The sequence below is a fragment of the Chinchilla lanigera genome, unplaced genomic scaffold (genome assembly GCF_000276665.1).
Source record: "Chinchilla lanigera isolate Chin_1 unplaced genomic scaffold, ChiLan1.0 scaffold00062, whole genome shotgun sequence".
Lineage (NCBI taxonomy): Eukaryota > Metazoa > Chordata > Mammalia > Rodentia > Chinchillidae > Chinchilla > Chinchilla lanigera.
The window spans coordinates 6,575,541-6,588,206 of NW_004955463.1; the positions used below are offsets into that span (position 1 = coordinate 6,575,541).

At 35.8% G+C, this 12,666-nt stretch overlaps 1 protein-coding gene across 1 annotated transcript; it reads left to right on the top strand.

The window, feature by feature from the left end:
- Positions 1-4,753: 4,753 nt before the first annotated feature.
- On the top strand, positions 4,754-10,198 carry Leprotl1 (leptin receptor overlapping transcript-like 1; the record flags this gene model as incomplete). The annotated part of the gene is given in 3 exon segments (XM_013521532.1): positions 4,754-4,829; positions 6,891-7,077; positions 7,909-10,198. Coding segments are annotated over 3 exon segments (380 nt in total), but the record flags the coding sequence as incomplete, so codon positions are not given.
- Between the last annotated feature and the right edge of the window lie 2,468 nt (positions 10,199-12,666).

A 12,666-nucleotide genomic window follows, 5' to 3' on the forward strand; every position in this document is an offset into this window, starting at 1 on the left:
CCCGGCGAGCCTTTTAAATCTTTATGTGAAAGAGTTTACTGTAAAATGCTGTACGCTTTAGGATGTTGCCGTTTTTCCCCCATTTCTTCAGTGTCATTAATAAGAGTCACTCAGACTTGAAGAAGGAAATTGCAGAGCTCTTGTCTAAGTAAATCCTATTCAGGTGAAAGTGCCTCAGGTAGAGTTGTACTTACATTTTTGGTTTCAGTAGGATTTTATGGTTATGATTGTTTATCAGGATTTTTCTTCCTGTTGGACTGTCATGTTTATATGAAGGAGTATTACTATAATGAGAGACCATTAGGATTTCTTGAACCACTTAACGATTTGTTTTTGATGTATTGGATATTCTGGAAATTCCCAGGCTAGTGAACTGGCCCCTTTTACTCGAATTTCTTTATAATCACAGAACCAACCAACACTTTGTCTCTGGAGCATTTTGCTAGATAATTGGGATATGCCATCCCTACCCTAAGGCTTTGGGAGTAGAAGCCAGATTAATGTAAGTTTTGTCTTCCAAATGTTGCATCACTTGGTTAGTATGTAAATTCTTACCTGGTTGATGTCATTTAAGACACATCATTCTCATAAGACTGAAGCAACTTTGCAAATCTTGAAAACATTTTTGAGCAATTTATTTAATCTCTGGCTTTTATCATATCTGGTACGACTGGGAGATGTCACATAAAATTGTTTCCGAACATCTTTTCAATCTCAAGTGTTAGAGTAGAAGTATTATCCCCAGATACTTTAATTCCTCCAAACAGTTCCACATTATTTTTTCATTATAGAATAGCATTTGAAAGGAATTGGATTCTGGGGTGTAAATAAATGCATTAATAATTTTTTCCAGTATTAATTTTAATGGCAGTTGTAGTAAAACCATCTTAATTTTTGTTTTAAAAATTGTTTTTTGATAACTGAACCTTGTTTCTACTTTTAGTACTTTGAGTTTTTAAGAAATCATTTTTAATGGACTTTTAAGAATGTACTGAATTTAAACTTTCTTTTTCAATAAGAATATAATGTTATATTGTAAAACAGAGACCAGCAGAGTTTGAAGTCTACTTCTATCTTGCCAAGATTACTGTAAAAATGCTCTTAAGATTTTTCTGCTTGACTTAAAATTTTTCCCAGTCTTGGAGGGCATTTCTTACTTGTATTCAGCTCTTCTTCCTCTCTATCATTTATTTGAATGTGAATGCAAGATAATCATATTTTAAATTTTTGTTTTACAAGATATAGATGAGAGTGAATACTTCGGGGAGTAAAAATCACTGTTTTGAATTTTGGTCTGGGTACATGAATTATCTATTGAGAGAAATGTATAAATGAGGGGCTGGGGATTTAGCTCAGCAGCAAAGTGCCTGCCTGGCAAGTGCAAGGTCGTGAGTTCGGTTCCCGGTACCGGAAAAAAAAAAAAAAAAAAAAAAAAAAGAAAAAGAAAAAGAAATGTATAAATGAGCATAGATGATTCTTTAAATTTTTTTACTGTGGTTGTATTTACACCCAAAAGTTGTGTCACAAAAATGAGTAACTTCTGAATAAGAGCTTTAGCATCTACATACAAAAATAGTTACCTGTAGTGTATGGGCTTTGTGACATTTATTTTTTCTTTTTATAGTGGCCTTTGCTTCCTCTGGATTGTTAACTGTGTTCTGGATAAATGACTTCTGAATAAATGAGGTGTTACTGTGCAGTATTTACAGTAGTGAACTTAGATGTTTGGAACTACATTTTGAGTAGAGAGATGGCGCCAGGGCCAGAGCTCTGGTAGAATACCTTGCCTACTGTCCACAAGACCTTGAGATACTTTTATTTCCTCAGAATGTCTTTTAATAGCAGTCAGAGTTTTTTTGCCTTTTATTTTTTTTTTTGTTTGTGTGTTTGTTTTGTTTTTCTTCTGGTACCAGGAATCGAACTCACAACCTTGCGCTTGCCAGGCAGGCGCTTTGCCGCTGAGCTAAATCCCCAGCCCCTTTTTTGCCTTTTAGATCAAGCATCTCATTTTAAGAAGAAAGAACTGAGTTTTGTAAGTTATTTAGACAGTAGCTAGTGGACAGTAGGGACCTGGACCCAGGAGCTCCTAAATTTCAATTATGGGCCATTTCTACTCAGCTACATTAATTCTACAGATACTTGTTTTTGTTTTTTTTTTTTTTTTGTTTTCTCCGGTACCGGAACCGAACTCACGACCTTGCGCTTGCCAGGCAGGCGCTTTTGCCGCTGAGCTAAATCCCCAGCCCCCAGATACTTGTAATTGTACGTTTTGAGTTGAAACATGCACATCAACAACAAAAAAACTTGCTCCCTTCTCTCCCCAGTTGAGAAGGAAAGACAGATATACCAAAAATCAGTATGAAATTGCAGCTGTGGTAACTGAGTAAGGAGAGGCATGCAGTACAAAGAGGGCATCTGTCTGGAATGCTGCCCCAGGTACCCACATGGTTTACTCCCTCATTTCATGGGGCTCTGCTCAGATGGCACCTCATCAGACACTTCTCCAAGCTACTCCATCTAGACTTGCATTTTCATCCCTTACCTGATCTGGTTTGGTTTTTTGTTTTTTCTTCATCATTGAACATTTATTTGTTTACTTTTTTAATAAATCATTTTGTGTTCCCACAGAATGTAACCTCCACAAAAACAAGAGCTTTATTTTTTTCATCGCTCTGACTTCACTAGCAAGAAGAATGCGTGACATTTGGGTATCTTCAGTTGATGAATAAATTATTTATGTAGGGAGAATTTGTCTAGTTGGGAGATTTGGAAAAGTTCACTGAAGAAGAGATGATTGAGCTGAGATGGGAAGGAAAAGTTGGAGTTAATTTGGAGGAAGATGGGAGGAGTAGGGCAAGACCATCAGCTCTGGGAGCATGAAGGGCCCACGTGTGGTCGCTGTCGGGTACGTGGCACCCATTACAGCTTTGGCTTCAGTAAATCTGTAGTGAGTGAGGAGAAACTGAGGTAGAAAGGACAGCATGTGCAGAGGCCATGTGGGTGAGAGAGCCTTCTGATTCCCAGTAAAGCGAAAGGGGCCAGTGTTGCAGAAGTTCGCAGAGAGTAAGGTGGCTGGCTGCTGTGACGTGCAGAAGGGGAGACAGGCAGGGCCAGATCCTCAGGACCTATTTTGAACTAAAGAGAACTAAGGATAAGCTCAGTACTGTATTTTTCTCACACTTTATGCTGCATTTCCTTGTAAGGTTGAAGTGTTTTGTTTGCTATAAAATGAAATATTTGGTTTTTTCCCATTAGCTGAAGATATGATAAATAATATTAAGAACTAAATAAACAAGGTCAGAATTGACATGACCTACATCAGTGATCCAACGGAAAACCAAATCTGCCAAGCTGCCATGTCTGTGGGTGTTCTTGATTATGACCATTTTAGTTCTGAAATGCCACCCGTTTAAAGCACTTTAAAATACACTGCTGTGTGTAGCTTTAGAAACTGTATTTCACCTGTTGAATGTATCTATCTTAAAATAATGACCCCCACAGAAGGGTTGTACCTATCCTTTATTGTGCAGATTTGTATTTAAGAAATTAGAGGCAGAACCCCAGCTATCGTTCTCCAAGCTATTTAAAGATCTGTAACAGAGTGAGTTGAGTAAAATTATTAACTATAGACACCTTTGAACTTCTTTTCTATCAGTTTTGGGTTTTCTGTTTGTTTTGAGATAGGAATCTTGTCATGTTGCCTTGGCTGGACTTCAACTGTTGGGCTCCAAAGATTCCCCAGCTTCAGCCTCCCAAATAGCTGGGAGTACAAGGGCATACCAATGCACCTGGCACATGTCGAGTGGGTGTCCGCAAGAAGCAAAAGCTGATTGAGAGAAGTTTTTCCATAGGATGAGGGTTCTAAAGTCCAGTAAACTTGAGAATGTAGATTTTTCTGTACAAGCTGCTTTTCAGAATTGTAATGGAGTGAATAATAACGCTAATGCCTGGAAGACCTTGATCCTATGGGCTGTGACACTCAACACAAAGGGAACAATTGGGGAGGAGGGGGTGGTAGCAGTAAGTCAAAACTCTGAAAATTAGTGCGAGTTGAGTTTCCCTTACTGAAAGTACTTGCAACCAAAAATGTTTCAGATTTTAGATTTTTAAATTTTGGGATGCTTGCATCTACTTAATGGGATGTGTTGGGGGTGGGACCTAAATCTAAATACAAAGTTCATTTATTTTTCATGTATATGGCCTCAAGGTAATTTTGTACAAAATCGGTAATAATAATTATCTTCAGACTTTAGAACATTTTAGATTTCACTTTTCAAGTTAAGGATGGTGCACAACCTGTAGCACTTTATTTGTCTTGAAGATGCCGCAGAAGACTTCTTCTTCCTATGTAACTTACGCTCTTGAAGCGCATGTTTGAGTGTGCATGCTTCTGTGTGTCTGTGTCTGTTGCTGGGAATTGAACCCAGGGCCTTGCACATTTTATGAATGCACTCTGGTACTGAACTACATCACTAGGCCTTTTTTAATTTTACTTTTGAGATGGTGTCTCACTAAGTTAAGTTTCCTACACTGGCCTTGTGAATTTGTGATCCTTCCACCTTAGCCCCAGAGTAGGTAGGATTACAGGTATGTGGCACTGTACCTGGCAACAACTCACTTTTATTACATTCAGGTTGGGGAGGTTTGTTTTGCTTCTAGCATGACTGGTAATGTTCATAATGCTAATACATTAGCAAAAACAATATTAACATAGTTTAACTGATATTATCTCTTGGACTTACTTGCTTTGCAGCTTTGATTAGCTTGTCCTTTGGAGGAGCAATTGGGCTGATGTTTTTGATGCTTGGATGTGCCCTTCCAATATACAAGTACGTAAAATTATTCTCTGAGTGTTTTAAGGTAAAATGTTTCTACTTTGAATCTGTAAAAATGTTTTGTTGTCTAATGTAAAATTAATGCAGAGAGATGCTCACCAAACACAAACCTTTTTAAAAATCATCACTTAAAATTTATTTGTAAAGCTTAGGACACCAAAGTACAGAAAGAAGTTGTTGATTATTATCTGCTGTTTGACTACTATGGAGTCTACAGTAGCAAGATAGCAACACAGCTCAGTCCTGCTGTTTAGTTTTTAGCACTATTAAACATTTATAACATTAAATATAAGAAAAGAAAAGCATCTTTTACAGAAAATGTTGTAAGCAGAGTTAGAACACAATTGACTTTAAAAATGGTGTAGACAGTGGCATTTTCTAGGCTAGAAAGAACTTTTTTTAAATTAATATTTAGATAAATTAGAAAAAGACAACTCAGTAGAAAAATGGACAACAAACCTGAGAACTGCACATTGCTAATAAACACGTGAAAGTATACTCAGACTCCTGCAACACTAAGTGAGATACATTGGCAAAGACAAAATATATGGGCAGATAGGTACTGCTAGGTACTTTGGTGGGGGGATCTAAAGTATAAATAAGTGCAGTTTGCCAAGAGACCAGTTTGCTCATCTAGAGACCAGTTTGCTTATAGTTCTTTGCTTTTACTTCTTAGACTTTTGCATAAAAATCCACTCGCAGTTGTTTGCAAAAATATATGTAGTTGAGAGAGAGCATAGGTATTTATGATAGACTTGTTTATAATAGCAAAAAAAGAAACCTGATGATACCATGAATGTGTAACTTTGATCAAAAGAAAAATGGTTAAATGATGGTATGTCCATCCCTGAAAGTCCTAGGAAGCCTTAACAGATGAGGAAGAGGTATATAGTCATTATGTGTAGATGTTTGAGATAATATTAAATGAAAAAACAATGCAGTAATCCAGTTACCCTCTTAAAGTTTATCTCTAGGTGATTGTGGAAGTGTAGGCCAAGAAGCTCCATAGGGAATTGAGAAAGAAAGCAGGGGAGGTCTGGGGAACTGTTGGTTTTCACTTTTTGTGCTTTTGTGTTATTTGAAATTTTTCTCTTAAGTGTGTACTTCAACAGCTTAAATGTTTTGGGAAGAATGCATAGGTAGATCTTATTGCCCTAAGCCCCTGAGTACAAGCAATCTCTGTTGTAACATATAATTTATTCAGTGGCAGTCTTAAAGACCATCTATTTCTTTTCAACTTTTTAGTTTGAAACTATTATAGATTATCAAGAAGTTGCAAAAATAGTACAAAAAGCTTCCCTGTGCCCCTCAAACAACTTCTCCCACTTGTAATATCTTACATAACTGGCAGGAAATGACACTGGCACAATATAGTTAACCAAATAACACTAAAAGTGAGCCATTTTTACTGAGACAAACTTACATTCTGACTGAAATCTTCAGTATTACTTTCAGCGAGTTTCCTGTGTTTTGGTTTCAGTATTTCAGGAGTGCCTAGTGACTTAAGAAAGGCACGGCTAAGGCCTTCAACTTTACGCTGAGGCATGAATTTCAAAAGTTGACTGTTTCTATTCTCATTTTTCATATACTTCTTTGTAACCTAAAACGGAAAAAAAAAGAATTTAGGGCCTCAATGCCAACTGTTACTTATATGTATCTATTAAATTTTTTATTTAATATTAAAAAAAGTAATGTGTCATTGATTTCAGAGATACTGTAACTCCAAATGTTTCACATTTCAGTTTTCAGTTTGTTACTCACTTTTCATATGCACCACCATGTTTGGTATTTTGCAATATTCCTTTGGACCTTATAAAAAGAAAATCGTGTAGCTGGGCATGGTGGCGCACGCCTGTAATCCCAGCATTTGGGAGGCTGAGGCAGGAGGATCGTGAGTTTGAGACCAGCCTGGGCTACAAAGTGGGCTCAAGGCCAGCCTGAACTGCAATGTGAGACCCTGTCTCAAAAAGATTTAAAAAAAGAAAATCGTATTTTGTATGTAGGAGAGTGACATACATAGCAAAAACTGCAGTTAACTTATTTTTCTTTTTCTAGCCAATACTGGCCCCTCTTTGTCCTGTTTTTTTACGTCCTTTCACCTATTCCATACTGCATAGCAAGAAGATTAGTGGATGACACAGATGCTATGAGTAATGCTTGTAAGGAACTTGCAATATTTCTCACAACCGGCATCGTTGTCTCTGCTTTTGGACTCCCCATTGTATTTGCCAGAGCACATCTGGTAAGTGAATGTATTATTTTCTGTGAATAATTTTTGTTGGATTGTGTTAACTTTAGTTTTTAATAACATGAAAATGAGATGAGAGACATAGCAGCCTAGAAAATAAATATTAAAATCTTAATTTTTTGTTGTTTTTGATCATTCATAAAATGATACTAGAGAGCATATCATAGGTCTGTAGCAACTTGGCTTACTAATACCTAGCTGTTAGCTCATTCAATGCTGAACACCCACCAGCCTGCCCTGTGAAACTGAAAACGTAGAAGTCTTGAGAAGTGTGTTCTTTGCAGGTAAGAAAGTACTAAAGAGGAGAAAGGGCTAGCCTGCAGATACTCAGTTCTTCCCCCAACACTCGTCAACCCAGATTTACCCCACCATCTCTAGAAAGGTAGTGAAGGAGATGCCTGGCTGTCCTGGAAGGTAGAGATGGTGATGACTTCCCCAGCCCCTTGGAAACAATGCGCACGAGTGTGTTTTCATCTCTGGAAATTCACATCTAATCTGTTCTCTAAATGGATTTTTACTTTCACTAAGAATGAGCAAATTTCTGTCTAAGCAGAAAATCATAAGATTCTATGCTGTGTCATCAGAACCCAGAAGATAAGCTTGTTTTTGAATAATTATTGTTTCATAATTTTCTATCTTTTTAAAGGAACCGAAGGTAAATAAAAGCCATGTAAAGGTACATTAAGGGTTCAATGCTGTAAAAGCTATTACAAACCATATTTACCTTAGATCATGATTGGCATACAGTTAGAACCTTGATTTGCTTTTTATTTTCCTTTGTTTTTTTATGTCTGTTAACTAAGTGTTTATATCTCATTTCCATAGATTGAGTGGGGAGCTTGTGCACTTGTTCTCACAGGAAACACGGTCATCTTCGCAACGATACTAGGCTTTTTCTTGGTCTTCGGAAGCAATGATGATTTCAGCTGGCAGCAGTGGTAAAAGGAAGTTACTGAACTATTGTCAAATGGACTTCTTGTCACCTGTTGACCACCCGTGCATACAAGAAATGGGGCAGTAATGATACATGATGTAGCAAGCCTCTTGGGGGTATCCTAGGTGCTCCCTTGACACTTTTATTGTACGCATATTTTTTTCACAGAGACTTGCTGGTGGATTAAAAGGATTTTCTGTCTTGGAAAAGCTTGAGTGATTTCACACTTATCTATAGTATGCTTTTTGTGGTGTCCTGCTGTATTTAAATATTTGTATGTTTTTCTTGTTTGGCTTTTTTTTTTTAATCAAATGCAATGTTAAGTATTTTTTAAATGTGATAACTATTTGCATTGGTTAGGAATTCAGACTTCCTCTGCCTATATTACTGGGCTAAGGTATTTTTTTCTTAGTTGATCCTCATTATTATAAAAAATTTAAAAAGTAAGTTTTCAGGATGATATTGCTCCCACTTTTATGCAAACACGCAGACTATTGGCATACCTTATAGACTATCTACTCAATGCAAATATAGCTGCATTTATACCTCAGAGGGGCCAAGTGTAATGCCCATGCCCTCCATAAGGGTTGCTGGTTTTACTATAGACTGATGTTTTGTGAATTGAAAATTATTTTGTGGCATTGTTACAAAGGAGTGCTTTTCTTCTCAACTGTTAGAGGAATTTATGTTAAACTTTAAGGTAAGGATGTAAAAACAGATTTTTGAGATGCCATTATTTATGTTTATTATAGTCAAAGTAGAGTGAGTTGCAGTGTGGGGGAAAAATGTTGAAATTCCATTGTTTGAATGCTTTTTCTATTTATAAGTGAAATTTTTGATTGGCTTTTTGTGTTTTATCTTGGGTAAAGTGGACATACACGGAACTACTGATGAGGGAAAGAGGCATGTTTGCATCATATATACCAGAAAACCTTCCTCTGCTTCCTCCTTTTAACTTATTTTGTACATTGTATATATTAAGTAAAAGAACTTTTCAAATACAGTTTAATAACACTTAGAAATGTTTAACTCATCTGGAAAATAATTGCTATCCCATACATTAAGTGCCCCCCACTTCATAAGGCCTTGCCATGATTAACAAGTGACTTGTTAGTCTTGCAAATAATCTGTGCGTTAACAATTTAAGATTTAGACCATGATAAGAGTAGTTCTTATTCTTAGGTTATATCATGTAATTTTAAAGTACTTAAGACATATTTCCTGTATTTGTTTGATCCCATGATAATAGATCTGCTATTTCCTTATGAAAGACACTTATCATATGAATTAATACAGAGTAGCCAAATCTAGCTGTATAGCAGCTTCAGGTACAGACTTGACCAAAAAATTCCCAGTAACCAGGCATGATCAAAATGTAGTGGCCATTTACATCTTATGATTATCAGTACCTTTTTTAGGAGCTGGTTATGAAAATTTTCAATTCGATCTGACAGTATTTTGTTAAGGATATTTGTATGTCTCTTCAGAATATTTATATAAAAATTGTTTTGCCTTCAGTCAAAACTAAGTAATCATGACAGGTGTCTTTTTTGTTTTAAGTTTATTTCTCAAGAAAATGGGAATAAATTCTGAGTTGTTCAGCGTTTTACTAAAGATGCCTAAAGCGGCAGGTTTTTGTGTTTTTTGTTTCCTGACCCAACTTTTGTTTCTTTTGGCTATAAGACGGGAAGCAGTGTGGAATTTCTGCTTGTGGTTATGGCATTTGCCCATTAGGCTGGAAATGGCTTGCCATGTAATAATGTTCTAGCCCTCAAGAGGAAGGTACTACAAGTGTGCATGAATTAGCTGGTGATACAGTTGGAACTCTTTGTGCCTGTGGTCTGCTGGTTTTGTTTTGTTTTTTTTTTTTTTTAGAAAATGCATCCTCTGGTTCTTCCCATTTTCTGTTCCTCTAGAATGTCAGTGCAGTGCACTGCTTTTTATTCACTTGGCCATAGACTATTTTTTTCATAACACCTGCATATTCTTTCTGTATACTAATTGCATTGGCAGCATTGTGTCTTTGACCTTGCACACTAGCTTGACACACTTGCTGTCTCTGATTTCTAGGCTAGTTACTTAAGATATGAAGTTTCCATAGAATATGCACTGACACAACATTGCCATTCTTCTATGGAAAGAAAACTTTTGATGATAAAATAATAAAGATTTTAAATTACGCGTTTTAGTTTGCGGATGTTTTTGGAATGGAAGTGTACTTGACACTTCAATTCTTGAAGTGAGTTAACCACTTTAAGATTGTGATAGAAAGCAAGTATGCATTAGTGATAGCATCAGGTGTACAAAAGTGAAATTGAAACCATAGTAATAGATATTACAGTGAAGCTATGCAGAAATAAAGCTGAAACCATAGTAAGAAATGTCACCACAAAGCCCCATTAATTTGTGTTAAAGTAAAAGGACTGATAATCTGGAGAAGTGGAATTTTTATTTAACCTTTTACAAAACAGTCGCGAAAGTTTTGTTACATAAAAAGACTACTAATGATCAAAAATTAAGAACCTACTTTTCAAAATGGTTTTATGACTTTATGTTTTATAGGTTTATTTGTCATTAGAGAATTTTCTTTTGAACAAGCACTGCAAACATTAAAGATGTTTTTAAATTAGTCTGTGATACAATGGGAACAGAGAAAATAATACAAAAATACTATTATCCTGTCAGTCATTCATTTTGTCTCAAATTGTTTTAATTATAATCACTTTATATATTTTTAAAAGCTTAGATTCTTAGTGTATGTTCCCTAACATGACTTTGGGGATAATTACCAAAATAATCCAGATTGTAAAATATATTTTAGAATATTTAGAGTGAGTGAGGATGTAGCACACTGGTAGAGCATGTACCTAGCATGTGCAAAGCCCTAGGTTCAATCCCTAGTACTGTTTTTAAAAAAAGCTGGACATGGTGGTGCACGTCTGTCATCCCAGCTACTTGGGATCAGAAGCTCAAGGCCAACCTGAGCAGTTTAGTGAAACTTCAAAAAAATTACAGAGCTGGGGAGGTAGCTCAGTGGTAGAATGCCCTTGATTCAATCTTCAGTACTGGGGGAAATTTTTTTAGATTGAATGTGACTATATTTATAAGTTTCTTATAACTAAATGTATCAAACTTAACCAGTGCTATTACTATTAAGTAGTAGATATGTTGTAGACCCCAGGGATGCTTTATGATGCATATATAGTTAATTGATAGGAAATCTAAAATTCGTAGTCTGTGTTGTCCTTTCTGTCACTGAAGATTAGGAATTCTTACTTTCCTATCAGTTTCTTCATTTTATGGCATTCCCAGGAAAGAAAATGTCTTAACGAGAACATTGCGGGTAACTGAAGCTTAAGTCATTAACAACTACTATTGGATTTATTTTAACCATTTGATGAAAGTATTAAATGAATCATACACTTGTGCTTTCTTACAATATATTAAAACATTTATTTTTCAGGTAATTTAGGACTTTCATCATAAATAGCCAGTGAACTATATTTTTCTGGATTGTGTTACTCCTGGCTTTTCTTAAAATTGTTTGTTCCTAGCTCCTTAGCTTCGTTTGTTTCTGATTGCTAATTAAAATATTTAGAAAGAATGTAAAATGGGATAACCATGTTCACATTTTTGTGAACAACATCAGAGGACATAATTAGAGTATGTAATAATCTGATCATCAGGGTATCTTGTACTAATGAAATGCTTTGTTCTTCCTACTGAAACACTTTTCTAAAAAGTCTGTCTTAGCAGCCTACTAGATAATCCATGGCTATGGGAGATAAGGGATGCATTACTGTGCTGTGCAGCAGCAGAAGCCTTATAATCAACTTCTCTGCACTTTTTTTCTTTTCTTTATCATTTTGAGACAAGAGTTTCACTATGCAGTTCAAGCTGGCCTTGAACTTACTACTTTGTAGCCCAGGCTGGCCTTGAAGTCATAGTGATTCTCCTGCCTCAGCCTCCCAAGTGCTGAAATTACAGATGTGTACCACCACACCCGACTCTCTGCAATTTTATAATCAAATTGTTTGCACTTTCATGTAGGAGTTATTTTAACCTGAAGATAGTCATAGATCTTTGCCTTCTTTCTGGGTCTTACATCTCCCTTCACCATTTATTTTTAATTACAAAAAGTCTACAAATGAAATTTATTTTCACAAGAAATTTTGTACTTCATGTCTGGCTTCCAGTCTGTTGGAGATTATTTTTTTAAATCATTTTTGGATTTTGGACCACACACCATAGTCACAACAATTCAGATCTATAAATTCCACTTGGAAGAGAAAGCAGGGAAATACAAAATTTCACAAATGATCATGACCATAACACACTGATTTTTTTAATTATACTTGTTTTCTTGTTTGTATTTAGAATAGTACTAATGAGAAATCAGGATTTTTTTTCTTTTTTTAATTTGAGGAGACAGTAGAATGACTAATACGAAAGAAAAGCTTTGTTACAATTTACAATAGAAGTCATTAAATAGAATAAAATATTAAGAAAACACCTGAGCATTTCCATGTTGTTTGTAAAAACATTGCCATGAAGTTATCTTGGTTTATAATGTGCCTGGCATTTAATATCAAAAGTATCTTGCCAGGCGTGGTGGTGCATGCCTGTAATCCCAGCACTTGGGAGGCTGA